This window comes from Girardinichthys multiradiatus, chromosome 22, assembly GCF_021462225.1.
Source record: "Girardinichthys multiradiatus isolate DD_20200921_A chromosome 22, DD_fGirMul_XY1, whole genome shotgun sequence".
NCBI classification, from domain to species: domain Eukaryota; kingdom Metazoa; phylum Chordata; class Actinopteri; order Cyprinodontiformes; family Goodeidae; genus Girardinichthys; species Girardinichthys multiradiatus.
Window position 1 is genome coordinate 20,146,181 of NC_061814.1, and position 20,412 is coordinate 20,166,592.

Here is a 20,412-nt window from a genome sequence, read left to right on the forward strand (position 1 = left end):
TTTTACTTCCTATAGAAATCACTCTGTGCTTCTGTCTTTAGCATTGTTTCTCCACTGAATGAAGCCACTGGGCTACTGCTCGCAGTAACTCTGTGTATTTGTTGTCTTATTTAACATGGAAAGTACTCTTGGTTCAGTCTTGCTGTATTTAGCAGTGATTCTTTCCTGAACAGAGCCTGAGGCAGACCTTTTGTTGCCAATAAGTGTATACTGTCTTTATTTTTCTTTCCCATAAAAACTACCCCCAACTCCGTGCTTTTGTGTTTATCTGCACTTTTTTCCTGGAGGAGACCACTGAAGGAGCTATTGTTGCCATAAACTCCGTGTATTCTGTGTGTAATGCTGATGTCAAAGTCACACATAAAACCTGAATACTATTTTCTGGACTTGTAAAAGCCAGACTCTGACCAAATGCCCTGACCAGCTGTAATTCTTTCAGGCTAGAGTTTACCAATAAGCATGTTAAAGGGTCAGAAAGGATTTGGCTGCTGGACAAAAAAAATACACAAACACACATCGCAGCAGTGGAGATGTTTCTAAGAGCTTTGCTGTGATGCAGACTGACATTTGCGGCTGGCAGCTAATGTCGGAATAATAAGAATGGATAGGCTTTTTCAAAGATTCACTCTGGTGAGCTATAAAAAAGATAAACTGGATGAACCTCTATACTAGATTATGACGTTGGATTTAAGTTTTTTTCTCAGTGGCTGCAGACAGAAGCAAACGCAAACTCATATCAGATCAATGCATGCTCATGCATATAAATGTCCACTCCTTTATTTTGAGGCACCAACATAATAAGTAATCTACCTCTAAGCTTATCAATTTCAGCAAACAAATCAAACCCTATTTTCTTCCACTGCCTGAATCAATCAACTATGCTCCCCTTGCAGGAAAAACGAAATCACAAACATTAAAGGGGTTCAAATTTCAACCTCCTACAACTCATTTCAGTGATGCCATCTCTCAATTACAATTTGGCCATGTCGTGTCAACAACAGCACTGTAATTAATATTTCCACCTTCCTGAGATATGGTGAGGCTGAATCAATTTTGCAGCTTGCTGTGATCTTATTTTATCAACAAACCTGGCCGCATGATGACTCAAAAATTAGTTTTAGGGGCAGGTTATCAAAGAGCTCTAAGAAAGTAAATAGTTAAATATACAGAGTAAGCAGCTCACCTTATAAATATTGGCTGATGAGGGTTTGGGTGGAGGCTTGCGTTGTGGTGTGGGTCTGTACCTGGACTCAGTCCTGATGGGGCTGGTAGGTCTGGTTGCCTCCACAGATCTATCAGAAATCAAATTTACATTTTGTTTTTTGTTTTTTTTTACATTTGAGGTATATTTAGATAGATGAAATTTCTTTTTCAGTTAAAACACTTCAAAGTGCAAATGTTTGGAGTGTGTCTTATTTGGACAGACTCCAAGGGTTTGGGTCCAATATTTAAAAATCAATTTCTTTTAGTTTAATAAATGTTTGGTTGGTGTAGTTTAATCAAAATTCAAACCATTATTTGGCTTTTAAATACTTAAAAAAGTAGCTGTTCCTATGATGCACTGTGTTCTTAGTAAAAACCAGATAAAAGTTAGGGATGTGTGCTTTGATGCAAGAATGGGAAGAAATTTGGAATCCCTTCATATTCTTTAGGATTTGTAACTTCTATCTCTATCAGGAAACCTTCGGTGCAATGTTTCTTTTACTGTATGTTCAATGCTTGTCACATTTAGTTCTATGCTGAATCTCCTGCTATGTTGCCAGATAACGAAAAATGAAAAGTAAAAAATAAACGTTGATTGCTCTAGGAGACTCTGCCATTTTTTAGGGTGACACCCACCAGCAAATGTTCTTCCTATTATTTAAAAGATAACCTCTCTCTGGCCATTAAAACATAAAGTAGTAAACCTGGTGAAAACAAGCTCTACCTGAAGATCTAAAAGCTGATGTTTGGATATTACATTTTAAGCATTATTTATGCAGAACTCCCAAAACAGGAATGTGGTAAATTATTTCTCTTAATGCAGCTACTGTTAGATCACATTGTACAAAGTCTGATGCAGGTTTGTTTATATGGTTCTTTTTTCCCAGAAGCCCGACTTTACAAAAAGATCCATATTTGACTAATTCAAGTCGTAAATGAGTTGTATCGTTTTACTGCATTTATGTTAATATGAAAGAAACGTGTGGTGCTATAGAATGCTTGGTAAGCAGCCAAAAATCTTTTTTATTTGCTTCATCTTCCAGCTGGTCTCCTGTTTATTTGAAGGAACATCTTCCAAAGACAACAATTTCATTTCGTACTAATTACAATATTTAATGCAAATTAATGATCTGCTACCTCTTATATCGAGAACAACTGCAAGTTAATTAAGCAATGCAAATTAAAGTTAAAAGCTGATTAAATTGACTAATTTCACCACTTATAAAATGTTGGGAATAGACAGAAAAGTTTGGCATTAATGTCAGTCAGTCATTTTCTATACCCCTGGCCAGGAGTCGAACCCAGGACCTTCTTGCTGCAAGGCAACAGTGCTACCAACTGTGCCACTGTGCAGCCTTATTTAATTTTTATTACCTTTTTGGTACCTCAGGTTTGCCAAACAGCAGCTTCTGCAGTAACAAAGGTCTAGGAGAAAGCTAAGAGGTGGCAGGGCTTTCTCTATTGTTACTCCTCAGCCTTCAGTGTCTGGTTTTAAAACCTGCCTTAAAAATCCTTTTTTTATTATTTGGCTTTCAACTCCAGTGAGACTTAGTTTGACCTTATTTGTTTTAACTGGTTTTATTCTGTTTATTTTTTCAGATTTTTATATATGTTTTTTTCTGTAAATTGATGTTTTTTAGTTAGCAGTTATGTGCTGCACTTTGTTTCCGTTGTGGTTGTTTCAAATAAAGTTGGTATGGTTTGTTTTATTCTTCTAAAAGGTGCACATATTACCTGAGTTTCTCCAACGTGCTCTTCTTGTTGCTGAAGAAGAGACGCAGCAGAGCTTTCCTCTTCAAAAAGATGACGACGGTGGCCGCCAGGAGGCTGACCAGGGTGACCAGGACCGCCACGGTAATGGACACGCTGTCGGCTGATGCCATATATGACAACACGCACATTAATACACACACACGCACATCTACAGCACAGAACAATGACAGGACATAAGACTGTTACAGCTAGTTAATGAACTCTAAGATGCTACATACACACAAACACACACACACACGCATATATATATATATAAATATATATTTATATATATATATATATTCCTTGAGCTTTCCCTGACTTAGTGCTGACTTAGAGCCATTTCATTCAAAATTAAATAAATAAAAACTGCATAAATTAGAAAAGTTAGACATTAAACTTCCCACTCCACCTGCCAGTCTCATTGGCCCACTGTCAATGCTCCCACCGAAGCCAGGTTTCTCGCAGAATGGAGGAGCCCATTGTGCTTCACAGTGGCAGTTCTTCTTGTTGTTGCACACCTGCAAGAATGATAAATGTTTAGTACATTATACACTATACTGGGTCATTTAGTTTGCCTTTCAGCAATTGAAAAAAGTCAGTGTCTTGTAACAGTTACAGTGCCCTACAAAAGTTTTCATACCCCTTGAACCTTTTCATATTTTATCAGGTTAGCATCACAAATTTGAATGTATTTTATTGCTACTTTATTTGACAGACCAACATAAAGTAGGGCATAATTGTGCAGTGGAAGGGAAATGATGCAGGATCTGTCCGGGGTGGTAAAACGGAGGACCTGGGAATGCAGACAAGCAGGCAGCATGACGGTAGGTTAAAAGTTTAGTCTTGGAATAACAGAAACTCACTCAATAGAGAAGGCAGGAACAAAAACAGGCAGGCGAGGCAAGCATGACATGAACCAAATCCGAGACATGAGATGTAATGTTTGCGCGATGACTGAACAGAACAGAAGTGTATAAATGGAATGGGAACCAGGTGAAACAAGTAAACTAATTACAGATGCAAGTGGAGCAAGTGAAGCTGATTGAGACGACAGACAGATGCAGGAATAAAAACGAAACGTGACTGAGACAAAAACAGAAAACCAATAAAACAAACTAATAGAAACATAACTAGAAAAACATGAAACTAAAGCATAAACAGAAGCCCAATCCAAGAACACAACTTAGCAAAACATGAATACGAAAACTAAAGCATGACCAGGAAAACAGAAGCATGATTCAAACCCCAACTAAAAATAAGACCAACAAAAACCCCAAAACACCCACAAATCATAACAGGATCCTTTACGCATATAAAAAGAAATCCACAAATCTGGCCTTCATGAATGAATGACAGAGAAAAAAAGGTACTGTTGAAAGAAAGCCATAAGAAGTCCAGTTTAAAGGTTGTGACAAGCATTGAAGGAGACACACATAACAAGAACAAGAAGGTCTGGTCAGATGAGACCAGAATGTTGTGTCATGTCTAACACAAAACTAACTGGTAAGTTGATGATCCTAGGAAGAAATCCTGGGAAGAAATCTGTTAGCGGTAGCAATCTAAAAAGTCCCATTCAAGGAATATGAGTAAATGTGTTTTGCAATACACTTAAAAAGTTATGTGAAAGAGTCCATCCAATAAAGCCTCAGGTTTCTGGTCCAAATGTTTTATGCAAGAGAATTCTCAAGTGAAGTATTAAAATGCAGCAGTCAGTACAAGAGAGCATATATGAGGAGGCAGACGTGCAGATGTGGAGTATTTACATTTAGCACAGATGCACATCCTCAGTGCCTCCCTTGCCCCCAGGCATAAAGCACCATATCCACCAGGTGATCGGGTTAAGAGGCACTTGAAGGGGTAGAAAACAAATAAAAAGTAATCTTCAAATTCTTCAAAGAATTACATCTTCCCCTAGCTTACACTGAGGGGTTTGTCCATTTTTTTCTGCATTTCTTCCTGTAAGAGGTAAGATACATCTAACCACTTTATTGCTCTAAGAATTCTTGCAAAAATTAATTTTACTGATTATTTGTAGCAGAGAATAAGAGTTTTATTGATTGGCTTTTATGTTGTGGAAAAGTTTAATTATTTACACAATAAGGCGATAGCTTTTTTTCCTTACTGCACTTGCCCTCTTGACTTAATTGACAGTGAAGATCAGTGGTTACTGTGGGCCAGATCAGCCTGTGGTGAATGCTGCACTTACAGCACTAAACAACAGAGTAAATAAAACATAAAAGCATCCTTTTTTTTAAATTATTGAGAAGAGATGTGAGAGAAATAAAGGTGGTCATTTCAGGGAAGGGACACATGTACTGCAAATGAATCACTGCTACTGCTCCCTTTCTTAGTGCAAGAGAGAAAATGCTTGAAGTTAACAATTAATAAGTGTTTTTAAACTGGACCTATCTAACGTCAGTGGAACAATGAAGACTGATTGAACAGGTTGCATTGTAAATACACTGTTACTCTTTTATTATTTACAATTAAAATGTAGAGAGGGAGCGTACCTGAATGTATACCTCTTTCATTAATGTGAATGAACAGATCAGTACATAGTCCCCCCAGGCTTGCAACATCGCTATGTTGCATAATTTAACACTAAGCACTGGCCTAAAAGGTACTTTGCACTCACCCCTCGTCCATTGCATTTTCCGGAGCACTCGAGCACGCCAAAGACACTGACGTTCTGGCACTGCCGGTTCAAGCACACCTATAAAGAGAAAAGCATTATTAAACATTTCAAGAGGAACTAGAATGGAAATTCATTGAAGAAGAAATGTGTCCTCATGAGTTTTAATTTAGGTCTCTACTGTTAATCAGCGGTTAAATCTGTGTTCGAAAATATTTGAAGGAATAAGCAAGGCTGCCGGACATCAAAAGATGGCTCTTTGTGACGTCAGCTTATTTAAAATGATACACAAGTAAAAGATGTCGTTGTTAAAAAGTACATGTATGTTGTAGGTAAGGACAATTATACAACAAAGTATGACTAAAATTAAGTATTTTAAATAAATAATGGAAAAATGTCCCTGCTGATTTTCCATTTAATTAAAAATCCTAACTAATATTTTAACTAATTAAAATATTAAGTATGTTGTAGTTCAAGAGGTATGAATCATTCTACCTAGCAGAAATATTAACACGCCTTGAACTTTTTCACATTTCTTCACATTGAAAATACAAAATTAAATGCTATAAATAAATGAGTGAAAAACTGTGCAACCTATTGCCTTCAGAAGTCGCTTAATTAGTATATCAAGTCCACCTGGGTGTAATTCCACCCTAGTATAAACACAGCTGTTCTGTAAAGTTAGAGAATCTTAGCATCATGAAGACCAATAACACAGCATACAGGCTTAAAGGTTTAGTGAAATTTAAAACAGGGTTAGGTTATGAAACAATTTCCTAAGGTTTGAAGATCAATTCATATTCAATGAATCATTTTAGGGCTGCACGGTGGCGCAGTTGGTAGCACTGTTGCCTTGCAGCATGCAGCCAGGGGTCTTTCTGCATGGAGTTTGCATGTTTTCCCTGTGCATGTGTGGGCTCTCACCGGGTACTCTGGCTTCCTCCCACAGTCCAAAACATGACTGTTAGGTTAATTGGTAACTCTAAATTGCCCTTAGGTGTATGAGTGTGTGTGCTTGGTTGTTTGTGTGTTGCCCTGCGATGGACTGGCGACTTGTCCAGGGTGTACCCTGCCTCCTGCCCATAGACTGCTGGAGATAGGCACCAGCTCCCCCGCGACCCACTATGGAATAAGCGGTAGAAAATGACTGACTGAATCATTTTAAAAAGGAAAGAGTATAGCTACAGATACAAACCTACCAAGAGATGACTGTGAACTAAATTGACTTTCACAGACCTTAAATTATTTTGCAGTGAAGAATAGACAAAAATTTCAATCTCCAGATGGCCAAGCTGATAGAGACATACCCCAAAGAAGTAGCTGGTTATTGCAGCACAAGACAGTTCAACAGAGTGTTTGTAAAGTATAGACTGAGCAGGCCTGAATATGGATGTATGAAACACTTTTATTTAAAATATACTATGTATCATTTCACTTTTATGTTACAGTGAGCTAGCATTTTGTGTTTGTCTGTCAATAAAATACATTGAAAAACAGTGGTTGTAACATTACAAAAAATATATAATAGTTAAAATGTTATAGATGCTTTCTGTGGATGATGGAAAATGGGAATTTCAATAATCTTATAGACTAACCCAAGATTTGCAAAAAAGTGTATGAAGCCACAACACAAAGAAACAAAATGCTGCAAAACATTGTGAATCTTTAAGAACAAAGAAATATCCAGGTTAAATAAAATGGCTGCTGGTTGCTTTTATATTGAAAATAAGACCTCAATTAAGGTGAGCAGTTTTCAGCTCTTATTTTCCTCTCTAATTGCCACGGAAATGCAGGCTGTGTCCCACCAGTCTAATGCTCTGATTGGTATGAAAAACACCAAAACCTTTCTAAAAGAACAAAGGCATCAAATACACACCATCAGGACATAAACATTTCCAGATAATGAGTCATTCGAATTCATGACCTGGGAGTCGGTAGCCAGGAAACAAGCTGGGATGCTTGATGGCCATTTTGTGCATAAAGAGCACAACAGCAAGTATGAGAACACAGGAGTAAATGAAAAGATCAGTAGGACCATGAAACCCTGTCACCTGGTTCTTTAATGATTATAATTCCGGTATTAAAATTATAAAACCACTCAGATTTCTTACTCTTCAGTTTCTGACAATTAAGCACCTTAATGTAAAAATGTGTGCACAGTTTCTGTTAGATTATTATTATGTCAACTCAACATTTAAATAACCTTTTCTCACAACCTAATCATTTTCATACCCCAGCTCTTAAATGTTCATTCAAGATTTAATTACAAAGACCTTTTACAAGCTAAACTCCAAACTGCGGGGGTTTGGGGCAGCTGTATGTCATATGAACTCAAAGAGAGAGAACAAGAAAGTTCTTCTGTAAAGCTAATTAAGAAGTAGTTTTGCTTCAAGGCCTGTGGCTCTAAAGAATAATTTCAGAGGCATACCTAATAAAATAACTGATTCCTTTGGAGCGGGTTCAGCCAGGAGCCCAAAATGTACAAAATAAATCCCTGAAATCACTCAGGAGTTAACTTCATTAGATGTCTTTCTCTCTGCTCAACCCTCTTCAGTGCCTGAAATAATGGTACAACAATACACGTATTCCTCTTTTATGACAGTGATTTAGCACTACAAACACTCCACAGTAGATAATAGAACAAAATAAGAAATGCACTGATCAGGCATTTCTGGGTTGACTGACATTTATTATAACTACCGAAAAAGATAGTTATTCATTCAAAAACATTTGTTGAACAATTTAATAGGGTTTTTTGTGATTTTAGTCTCAACAAAATATCGAAAAATCATTATCAGAAAAATGAAGAAAAAAAAAAAGTGTCTTCAATATTGAATATTGATGTATTGATGCGTATGCATCAGAATCCAGGATGTGCCGCATATCTTCTCATGCATCAGGATATGATACGCTACTTTTACAGTGATGTACACCACTAGTTTTATCTTTCTATACTGAATATATTTAGTGATCGACCGACCCTGTGGGAAAGACATTTTAAAGTGCCTGTGAGATCAAATTTTTAAAATGAGTCCAATTACATTTATGGAAAGAAACCATTAATAAAATATTTCAAAAAGTAAATTCATGCCGTTGAAATGAACAGTTGTTGAGATATACAAACATTTCACTAAAAAGGCACTTCCAGACTACTCCTCTGCGCTCTTTTATGATGTAAAGGGGGAACCCCGGAACGTAAACGGACTGCTGCTACTATGGCCAGCAACACAGACAGCAGCGAAGAATCTGATATTTCTTTAGATGTATTTCAGTCACTATCAGAGAGAGATGCAGCAGAGTCAGAGGAAGAAAATCAGCTGTCATCAGATGGCAGAGCACAAGTGCTGCAGCGTGCAGACGGCCATCTGATTTGACCAGAGTCTATTGTTACCGGATGCCGGGGCACGACCGGAGTCAATATGCATGAATCATACCTCACCACCAGGAAACAGAACGAGCACAACTTCAGGTTTTTTTAAATAATTCACTAAAGACGGACTAGATCTCGCTATATCAATAAATACACATATATATTTATATGTACACATGTATGTATTAGAGTTGTTAACATTAGATCAATTAGATCAGTTACTGGGTTAACAAAGGTAATATAAACCGAGCAATTAAATATTAAATGCATCAAACTAATCAACAAATGTAGCTTCACTGCACTCACTGTACTTACCCATTGTTGAACAAAACACATGAAAATATCTGGATGCATAAAACGAAAAATGAAGCAGTTTTGACTGCGGCTGGACCAGACCAGAGCAGACAGTGTAAATCCAGTGTTACCATAAATACGGCATGTAGTGAAACAACCGGAGGCAAAGCTGAGCAGCATGGAGCAGCATTAGATCTTTAGAAAAACATTTATCTAAATATATTGTATGTGCATGTAATTTATCTTATTTTAATAACAATAATTTGGTATTATTATTATTAATAACATTATTAACCATAACTACCAATATCTAAATGTACTTTTGAGCCTTGATTTGTTTAGCAGCAGCAAGCAACAACCTTTTCTTTGGCTTTTTTTCCCATCAGATGCTCTGAACAGCGTGGCTGTGACATCTGCTTCAACATTCTCCTTCGTCTGTCAGATATACCGACCTCTGACATAGTTTCTCTTGTGAATTCAGAGGTTTCTTGTTGGAAGCGGTTTGCCCAAAAGTCCTCACCTCATCTCAACTGGCTGTGCTTGGTGGGACCAACCCATCTGTCCCTCGTCAATTTTCCAGCTCTGATCCAGGCAGCTTTGATCCTCTTCACTTCAGTAAAGTAGTGCAGACTAACGGCTGCTGTCGTAGTATTGCTGCCACCACCAGCAATGCACCATTTCACCATATTAACGCTGTTTTGAACACAACTTGGCTTCTGCCTGAACAGTTTATCATTGATGCTCACACAATGAATGACCAGAGACTTCCCCTTAGATGTCATTTCGGAGCAACTTTAGAATTATAAAATTTAACAACAAAATATGCCTATTCTGTGTCACAATTATCTTTTACCACGTCTTTAATCTAATATAATGTCAATTACTGCCCAATTTCTTTAATATAAAGACACATATGTGCTCTGATGTTGTATGTGAGAGCTGCAGTGCTCAAACAGTGGAATTTAGGACATGTCCAAAAATTGTTAGAAACCTGGCTACAGCGTCAAATGCATAGTAAGGTGACATCAAAGCTTTTTTTCTATGCCACTGCATTTTCTTAGCCAGTGAAACAAATAGCAGATTCACATTAGTGTGACAGAGGTCATAAATTGGCAATTATCTTTTATTACCAAATAAAATGTGTCAATGCTCATGCTGTTCGTTGATTTGTTTACCACAAAATGGTGGTAGTTCTTAGTTTCAATGCATTTAATGAAAAAAAACAATATTTACTTCTCAGGGTTTAGCCTGCTGATCACTGATCAGCGCTGATCATGGAAAAATTGGCAGATTTTGACAGCGGGCCTACTGATTGGTTCATCTCAAACTAACTTTTTTCATATATGGATTGCTCACCATGTTGTCTCCACACTTTGTTCCTGCTAGAACAAGCCCAGGGTCTGGCATGTCATCACCCAAGTACACATGTGTCCCACGACACAGAATACGTCCTCCTTCCTGAAGTGGAATATTGGTTTCAATGGAGACAGCATTTGTACCAATCACTGGCCGGTTGGCTCCACCCTGGCACTGAATTTTACCACATTTTGCATCCCTGCATGAATGCACAGAAACATGAAGTAAGGCATTAACAACTGAGACTGTATTGTTAATGCAATTACATCACTTGATAAAGAGCTTGATTACATAATTCACCCAAAGGGAGAACAGTTTTAGAAAAATAAGAAGACAAGACAGCATTACATTTTCATGAATTCTTAAAGCGTCATTTAGTACTATCTTTCTCAGATAGCAATTTTCCACTATGTTTGAATACCACATGAGCTTCACATCAAACGGCTCATTGCAGATTATGCTACGTAAAGCTTTTTCATTCTCTCTAGCTTCTCTACATCAGTACAGCAACAGACTTCTACCTTGCATCACATTTGGCAAAGGAACTTCTGGGGTCCTTCCCACAGTTCCCATAAGGATCCCCTGCAGAGTTGACTCTCTCAAAGCAGATCCCAGGAGCAGGTTTAGCTCCTGCAATGACAAACGAACAAATCTGGTGAAGAATTCTTTAGCCTGAACACAGACCGACTTATTTAGCAGCATTTGGTTCACCTGGTCCCCACAGGGTGATGCACTGCTGCTCATGAGTCTGGCAGATGCCGTTGTAGCAATAGCCGTCGACGTTGTGGCACGCGTGTCCGTCATGCAGATAAACGTTGGCAGGGCAGTGAGGAATGGATCCAGTACAGAACTCAGGCAGGTCACATGAGTTACTGGACTCTCGGCACATGGTGCCAGCCAGTTTGAGCTGCAGTCATGAACAGTTCAGTAAACCACTCAGCATACTCAACTCTGTGGACCTCATCTATCTCTTCATGGCTTCAGACCTGGGATATATTTTATTATGTAGTGTTTCAAAGAAGACACAGGACTACTGCTGAGACAGCACTACATACGTGATACTAGGTATGGTTGAAAGCATTTTAATGAATGTTAGTGTTCATGTTACCTTGAGTTGTCAAATACCTATTTTAGGTTGGACTAAAATGTTGGAACGGAAGATGTTATTATTTGTGGAAGATATAGGAACACTACTTTCACAGATCATGTACTCTCTCAAATTCATAAATAATTAGAATGAGTATTTATAGATATATATGCAAAAACCCAACATCTCTGTCTATTTTCGAAGTTTACTGTTACATAATTGAGTTGGTTCTAGGGTGCTTTCTTTTTCATTTGTTCTTATAAAACAGTTCCAATACTGGGCTGCAGTGCTTTTTTGTGGCTGATTGTAGGCATATGTATTTTTTGCATTAAAAATAATGAGTGGCATCATAGGGTTTTTGTTTTTGTTTCCTGCCTGATGTTGTGACTGTATGCTAGCTTCTTCTTTATGCTTGCTTGAAGAATTTCTCACCAGAATTTCTCAATAATTGGAGCAGTAGGATTAATAATAATCAACATGAGAGTGAAGGATGTTAACACCTCCATCTCAGAGGTAAATATAGTTAAAAACTATAAACTTCTATAAATATTTTAAATAAAAATGCTGGATGAAACTTTTCATGTATATTTCTAATCTTTATAATGATTCCTGTTTATGGACTTGTTATGAAGAGTCATGAGCAACTGAAGATTAAGTGGGGGGTCCTATTTTTTATACATGAATGTATGTAATAAGGCTTGATTTTGAATTTGCAGATAAACATGTCAGGTCAAGTTTTTGTCATGAAAATTGAAATGTCAGTAGTTAAAAGGGATCAAATCTTAATCTTAACCTAACATCAATTGACTCCAACCTGCCTATAAAAGTAAAACCTTAATTCAAATGACACCATGCTTTTGACTAAGTCACTAAAAATACATCAGCATAGTACTATGAGCTTGTAAATAACTTTCAAGAGAAATTAAGTTAATTACAGACATCTTAGAAGATTTTTTTCAGAACTTCAAACTCCATCAAAAAAGACAGTTTAGTTGAAATGAAAGTACAAAGTGAAAGGAGACCTGAAAACTGTTACCTTGCAATCTTCACAGCATTGCCCATGGGCGCACACGGCATCTCCCTTGAGGGTGCATGTGGTGGCGTTACAGCAGGGGTTCATACATTCCTGGGGTGCAGAGAAAAGAAAACAAACCAGCTGACAGCGTGTGGTCCTGATCACAGATCCAGGTCATTGGAGCACACTTCCTGTCCGAAGATTCCCACCCTGACCTTCAGACCTTTGAGTTAAGCCATGTGTTTTAGATTAGGCAGTTCTCAAATAGTTAGAGCTTTTAAAGAGGACTATGTTGATACACTAACCCCAAAAAAGCAGGTTTATATAAAAAAAGATGGAAATCATCTGTGAAGAGTTGGTAGAGATAACAGGAAAGAAGAACTGAGGGCTTCATCTTCTAACCCCAAACACATCTTCTATGTTCAAATTACGTAGGAAACATTTTTTCCTTTTGCATTGTGTCCTCTGCATGGAAGTATATGAATTTGTAGATATCTAATTTGTGAATGTTGTTTAATGAGCCTCTCTGTTTAGCTTTTGGCCCCTTTTCTGAATTCCTTGTTTAATTCCAGGTCTATGTGGGTTGCCAGATCAAACAATCCATGTGGAGCATCCGGGAGGTCATTTTGAGGTATGGTCGGAAAGTCTAATCTGCATTGCTGGTTTGCTGGTGGTCAAACAGAATGACTCCACCTACCACCTACTGATTTATAAACGACGGAGTTTCCTTACTCCGCTTCCATAAACAATCCCGCATCCTACTTAGTTTAATCAAATTGCACAATCTAATTTAATCTGAGAGTGAATAAATAAACACCACTTCACTTCAGTGCAAAGACTGTGCAGCTTTGTAGTTAAAAACAATCAACAGTGACACGTCTCTCCAGAGAAACAGATCGCATCTTGTTAACGTCAGGAAATCTCCATGTTAACTTTTAAGTGTTATATTTATATTTTATGCTCCTTCCGCCTATCAGCCCAATATTAGTCTCTCCAGAGTACATAAGTCTGGAAAGATAAGCTATTAAAATTCATTAGCCTCTCACTGCTGTTTAAAACTATCAGATTCATATTTAATCAACTATATTTTCTGAAAGGGTGTAGCGACAACTTATAAATGTTATTTCATATCCAATCTGCAAAATGCGAACTCTACTTTGAGTTTGTTCATCAACTCAATTATATTACATGCAAAGTTATAAAATACATATATAAAATGAATTACTAATTAATAGTAAGACCATTAGAATAATCAGTAATGAATAATGTTGAATAATGTCCCCCCAACTATATCAGAAGATTTTGTGTCTTATTGGTTTTACATCTACATGTACTAGCATTATTAGGGTATAAATGTTGGATGAAGATTATTTGCAAGAGAACATGTGATTTTCCTGTCAAATTTCAGAGGGTTCTGCAGTGTGTATGAGTGGGGAAAAAGTGAGCATGGATGTGTGCTGCAGAGCCAGAGAACGCTAGTTGAAGCTATGACTGCATTCCACTTGTTTGCTTGCTCTGTCACACAGTTTGGCAGCAATTTGATTAATGAGCCTCCAAAAAAATGAAATCACGGTGGCAGCTGGTCAGGGAAAAGCAATATGTAAACAAAATAATATACAACACACTGGAGGCAAGGGCTTTAGAGTTTTTTCAGCATGGGCTTTAAATTGACAAAAACAAGGGCAAGAGAAAGTTGGAATTTGAATTTGTTTAATTTGGTAGAGGATGTATAAGTGAGCTGTTGAGAGTTTTATAGGTTCTGGTTGATACCTTACAGAACCACAACCAATGTTTTGTTCAGGTAAAAGTGCATGCATAGTTATAGAAAAGGACAAAAGCATGTAACTGCGAATGACAGATTTGCAGTGCCTGGTAAAAGTATTCATAACCATTGAACTTATTTTGTGACAACCACACACTTATATGTATTTTATTGGAATTTTATGTAATACCCCAACAGAGCAATTGATTGTGAAGAGGAATGAAAAGTATGGGTTTCAAATAAGGCTAACTATAACAAATCGTGTTTGCAATTTGGATGCAGTGGGGATGCTTTTCTCCAGCCGGGATAGGGAAGCTGCATTGGGGTAGTTTAAATCAAAGCATATTCATGTTAGAATGGCCCAGTGAAAGTACAGACCTAAATTAAAATGCAAAATTTTTGACAAGACTTCAAATTGCTGTCAACAGACACTCTCCACCCAATCAAACTCAGGTTAAGCTGTTTAGGTGAATAATATTGCAAAATGTGAGTCTCTAGATTTGCACAGGTTGTAGAAACATGCCCATAAAGACTTGCAGCTATAATTGCAGCAAAAGCGGGTTTAAAGTATTGAACTATGTGGGACACATACAAATGAAGACCACATGTTACAAATCTTATTTGTATTTTGAAAACAAACCTTATCTTTCCCTTCACTTCACAGTTACTCACTACTCTTGCGTGGTCTAAAATAAAATACTTCGAAGTTGATGGTCCTAGTGTGATAAAATGTAAAATGAGTTCTAGGAATATGAATACTTTCACAGAGCACTGTAGGGAAGTCTTTAAGATTTTTCACCATCTGAGTTACATTAAGAGCTACTCTGTATGACCACAGAGGAGGAGTCTGATCACCTCCACTGAGGAAGGTGAAGATGAAGGCCTTTGCTGTCGACTTTACCTCTGGCTCCCCACAGTCGCACTCCTCTCCCTCCTCCACATAGCCATTGCCGCACTTCTGTCCTCCATAAAGCACCTTGACCTCTGGCATGTTGTACAAACACATGCCCACTCCTTTCTCCAGACTGGCTGCAAGGTCCTTCTTGCTGCAGGTGCTGAACACTGTTGGAAATGGGTACCTACAAGATGAAAGGAGGAACCGAGTGAGAAAACAAAAGAGGAGATGAAGATAATCCAGCTCGATGTTAGATTTGACAGTAGAGAAAGGAAAAAGTATCCAAAAAAGGTGAACAGACTAAGACTACTGACAACTTTTATGACAAACTGGTAGATTTGCTCATTCAAGAGGCCCTTTCACACAAATTTACCATTCTAATGGCATTGTATGAGGTCCACTTCAATGGATTTTCTGCCCTACACAAAACATAAATGGCTCATTTACAAGAGCCATATTCTGGCTGGACAAGTATCATTTAAGCAGCTCTCTGAACAGGGTTATTATGAAGGTGATTTCTTAAAATCACCTTCATCCCCCAATAAAAATTGCAACCATAAAAGCATGCAGTTTCTGGTTTCATTCTTTCTCGTATCATATTCTTGAAAGGATGACTAAGTCTAAACTTAAAAAAAACCATTTTGTTTAATGGATGGAACTTTTTGAAATGGCAATAAGAACAAAAAGGTCTACAGGAGAAGAGGGTAAAAACATAGTTTTATTTCTGGGGCAACAGATTAAAGAAACAAAGTGATACACGCCTAAAGATACATTTATGTAAAGATCAATAAAGGAAAAAAAAATAAAGGTCAGAATGGAGGATTGTACAGTGCCTGGAAAAAATACAAGCAGTGTAAAAACAGCCTCCTCACTCAGACCCCAGAGGAGAGTATGGGTTGCAACAGGCATTTGAGGTCCTGACCTGGACTTTTCACATTCAAGCTCTCTGCAAAGAGCCAGATAAAGACAGCTTTTCCACTTGAGACCATCAAAGCAACTCAAGGTCTCTGAAGATGGTGAAATATATTAATACAGGGGCCCACAGAAAGCTCAAAGTTTCTCTCAAAGTTTAATGGCCCGGCAAAGCCAACCCAACCCAACACAGCAGAACCTATATGACTGCAGCTTCCTGCATTACATGTACGCCAGGCGGCACCAAAGTCATCACAATGATCAAGGTCAGTTTTCTATTGTAAAGAGCCTGTGTGGATTTAAAATTGTGACCACTTATTTATATACAGTGTACAAAAAGAGAGATGATCTTTTTTTTCTCACAGAGCCAGAGAATAACTGACTGCAAACAGAAGAAGCAAGCTAGATCTAGAGACAGCAAGAACAATTCTTGCTAGACAGACAGGCATAACAAAACAGAAAATACATTTCTGCCCTCAGATTTGATTGTTTTTTCCCTATTTGTTATTATTACCTGCAACTTAACATTTCCAAAGCCACGCTTAGCAAACAGCAACTGATCAGTGATCCTAAACCTTTCTTTGCTTTTACGTGTTGGAAAAATTGGCTCTGACTTCAACTTAGAGCTCATAAGAAATACTTCACTTCTAATCAAATTTAATTGAAATATAATAACATAATCATCTCCAAATAGTGAAAACAGAACTATAAGAACAAAGAACTGCTGGAAACCCAAATCATGATCAAAGTCTAGCTTTCTCTTTCTCTATGTTCTCCTTCCTTTTTTAAAAACACAATTTTATTATTTTTATAGGTAACATGGTCATTACTGTCTATCTTAACTACTGACTGCTGCTCTAGACACCGTCTAGTGTGCTAAGACAGAACCAAACCATTTCCTGCAGATACAAGGGGATGTTTGGTCCACATGGATGTTTACTTTTTGGTCTGGGAACATTTACCTTTTCCTGCCAAAAACAAGTAAAAAAAAAGACATCATTAACTTTATAATATATGAATATGCATGCTTGATGATGTTTAATAATCATGACCTCTTTTTTGGAGCCCCTGTCAGGGGCCATTGACCGGCACTACTGATCATGACACCCGTATTTGTATTCAACATGTGCACATGATGTAGTGGATGTGTGGTGGCAGAGGCAGCTGATTAGCAGAGAGGATTCGCAGGAGGGAAATGTGACATTTGGATGCTTGAAAAACTCAAGTTCAGATAGAAAAATGTCATACACGTACTTATGCAGTGATAGACTGACTAAAGTTTTCAAATGTATTCGGGCGTGGAGACTGCAAAGCCTGAGGCTTGACAGGACAGATTTGTGAAATTTCTACATGACACAAAATATGTTTGTGGAGCTTGACGGTGGACAGAGGTGGGGGGAGGGATGTTTGATGTTTGCGCCTTTGCCTAAGGGGGATTTGGTTGCAGCAACTGCATGGATATTTCACTGTTGTTAGTGGACTATAGTCAGGCTTCTCCTGAGGGTGCTGGAGATAACGATGGAGGCATACAATGGAAAATAAATCCTTTTTTCCAAAGGAAAACAGATTTCCAAAGCAAACAGAACACAAAAGTATCTTCTTCTAACAGCCACCCTTGGGTTAAAGCAGAGCCTCCACTTTACACAGATTGTCCACCTTTAAACGTTGGCTGCTTTCATCTTCCACTGACCAGAAGCCAAAACAACCTGTCTCTATCCAAACGTGTCCACTAACATAATCCACTGGTAAACCATTGTAACAGACACACACACAAAGAGTTTTTTTTACGGTCCTAAGCTTAGAGACCCACACATAACATCAGGGACAGACCATGCAGATTAAACAACTGCAGGGAACAGAGTGAGGGCGCTGTGGATAACACGACCTGCTGCTGATAAGGGAACATAGGCACATATCTGCAGAGAAAGGTGAAATGTCCATAAAAGGTTAACAGTGTGTTTCAAACAAACATGCTTTTATGTTAAGAAAAAGGATGATTGTAGCTTCTGTTTAAAAGATCTACTTTCTCTTGGACATTTTAGAATCAAAAAGGAAACATCTGGTGTATTAATGTGGACATGAGTTTAAGGTAAGTAAAATCAGCATGTAAAAAAAAAAACACAAAAAAAACGCTGCTTTAGGCAAGAGAAGAACAGTGTGTCTTGAGGGGTAGCTCCCTTTTTTAGACTATGCACCTTTCAGTGTAGTATGAATATGAAAAAAAAAAAACATGTTTCATCAGGCCTCCTTAAGGTTATCCTGTTAAAGCTTGTATTCTCAGTCGGGCAGTATCCAAACCACACAGCCCTCCCACTGGTCCAATAATAAGATGAATCAAGATGACTGCAAATTTAAGTAGAAAACAGAAACTAATGCAAATAATGTTACATTTAAAGACAGTTTAAACCAGCCCTTTGTAAGATGTGTTATACATTGTAAGTCTTGAGTTTACATAAACTCTTCATGGGCATGAATGCCATATTACCTAATTTGGGCTTTAATTATACATTTGAACAGTTTTTTTAAGGGTTGGTATTAATTAATTTGGCTGACATGTTTGAATTTTTTGAGGATTTCCACCAGTCCGAACTGGGCCAGAATTATACATACAGAGGAAAATATATTCTAACGCCCTCACTAATGCTTGCGTCAATATCCCTTGAACCATGGAGAAACTAAACACTTTTGGCTGGAAATTTGACCAATATTCTTATTAAAAGAACTGCAGCTCCTTTAAATTGCCTGGTGTCCATAGCAAGGACCCATTTTCTAATCATGGTTGGTAATTATGACTGAGGGGCTTTTGATGTGTGTCAGGATCAATGTCCTGTTGGAACACCCTGTTATCCAGTTCCAGCCACCTAGCTCTTGATTTGAATGAAGTTGGGGGTAGTCCTCAATCCTATTTGTAAAAAGTAATTTTTTGACTAATCTTGTGTTACTAAATAGTTTGGAAAGTGTGTGATTTTTCTTTTTTAGCTTTGTTGCCTTTATAATGTATATCTTATTAATTTCTTAAAAGTGTGGTTTATTGTACTTTTATCAGAAAAGGCCATAAGGGAACTTTTTCTGTAAATTAGCAAGTGGCTGGAAGGCCTATGTGCAGCCAACTAAGACATTGTAAAACTGACTGTGTGCTGGCTGTGACCAAGTAAACTTGAATGATTTAAATTATTATGACCACTTATGTTACCCCCACCATACTTTATGGTTAGTACAGTGTTCTTAGGTCTGAAAGCCTCACTTCGACATGCCTACACATCCTTCTTGCCATTGCTGGTAAAAAGCTCAATCTTTGTTTCATCCGAACATAAAACTGTTCACCAGAAAGCATTTGGCTTGTCCATGTGGGTAGCTGCAAATTTCAATTAAGTTTGAATGTGTTGATTTTTGAACAGGCACTTCTTCCTAGGTGAGCAACCACTCAGTATTTGTTAACAATAATCTCACTTTACTGTGGACAGTGACAATGGTGTTCGAGCATCTTCCATTATTTGAAAGACTTCACCCTTGATGGTTTCTGGGTTGTTCTTAAACATCCTAACCAATTTCCTTTCACCAGAGGCTTGGGTCAAGTGAATTTAGATTTTTGACACCTTTGGATGTTTGAGCTGAAAATTGATCCAAAACACACAACAAAACTGGTTGGGGATGCTTCTGGAATTGCCCTGACTTCAGCCGTACTGAACATTTATGGACCAAACCTAACAGCTGGGTTTGTGTCAGGAAACCCAACCAATTTGAATGCAATCTTCCCATTCTGTTAAAAAAAAGGGGTCACATGTTCTGCCAGGATTATACCAGGTCTTCATTGTTGGCAACAATAAAGTGTTCAGTTACTCTGCAACTTGGGGAAATTTAATCTAAAATTAGTAGGGCTGTATGTTTATTTTTTGAGCATTCACATATAAATGTGATCCTTGGTGGATCAGAGAACATTCACAATAAACTCAGATTTGAGCACCCAGTAATATTTTTTACAATGCAATAATGTTCTTTGCTGTATATTTATAATAACAGTCAAAATACATCACAAATGACCCTGAATTAATATGGTGTTCATGCCTAGGGTAACTGTGTCCTTACATATTCAAAGCAGAACATACTTAAGCCACTGTGAGACGTTAATGG

At 37.7% G+C, this 20,412-nt stretch overlaps 1 protein-coding gene across 1 annotated transcript in view; it reads right to left on the bottom strand.

Annotated features, from left to right (window-relative positions):
* Positions 1 to 20,412, bottom strand: part of adam12b (ADAM metallopeptidase domain 12b) — a 144,187-nt gene that overhangs the window by 15,918 nt on the left and 107,857 nt on the right. The window contains 9 exon segments of the mRNA XM_047350627.1: positions 1,184 to 1,292; positions 2,938 to 3,124; positions 3,368 to 3,476; positions 5,594 to 5,671; positions 10,611 to 10,809; positions 11,132 to 11,240; positions 11,322 to 11,517; positions 12,734 to 12,823; positions 15,376 to 15,553. Coding sequence (XP_047206583.1) covers positions 1,184 to 1,292; positions 2,938 to 3,124; positions 3,368 to 3,476; positions 5,594 to 5,671; positions 10,611 to 10,809; positions 11,132 to 11,240; positions 11,322 to 11,517; positions 12,734 to 12,823; positions 15,376 to 15,553 — 1,255 coding nt within the window.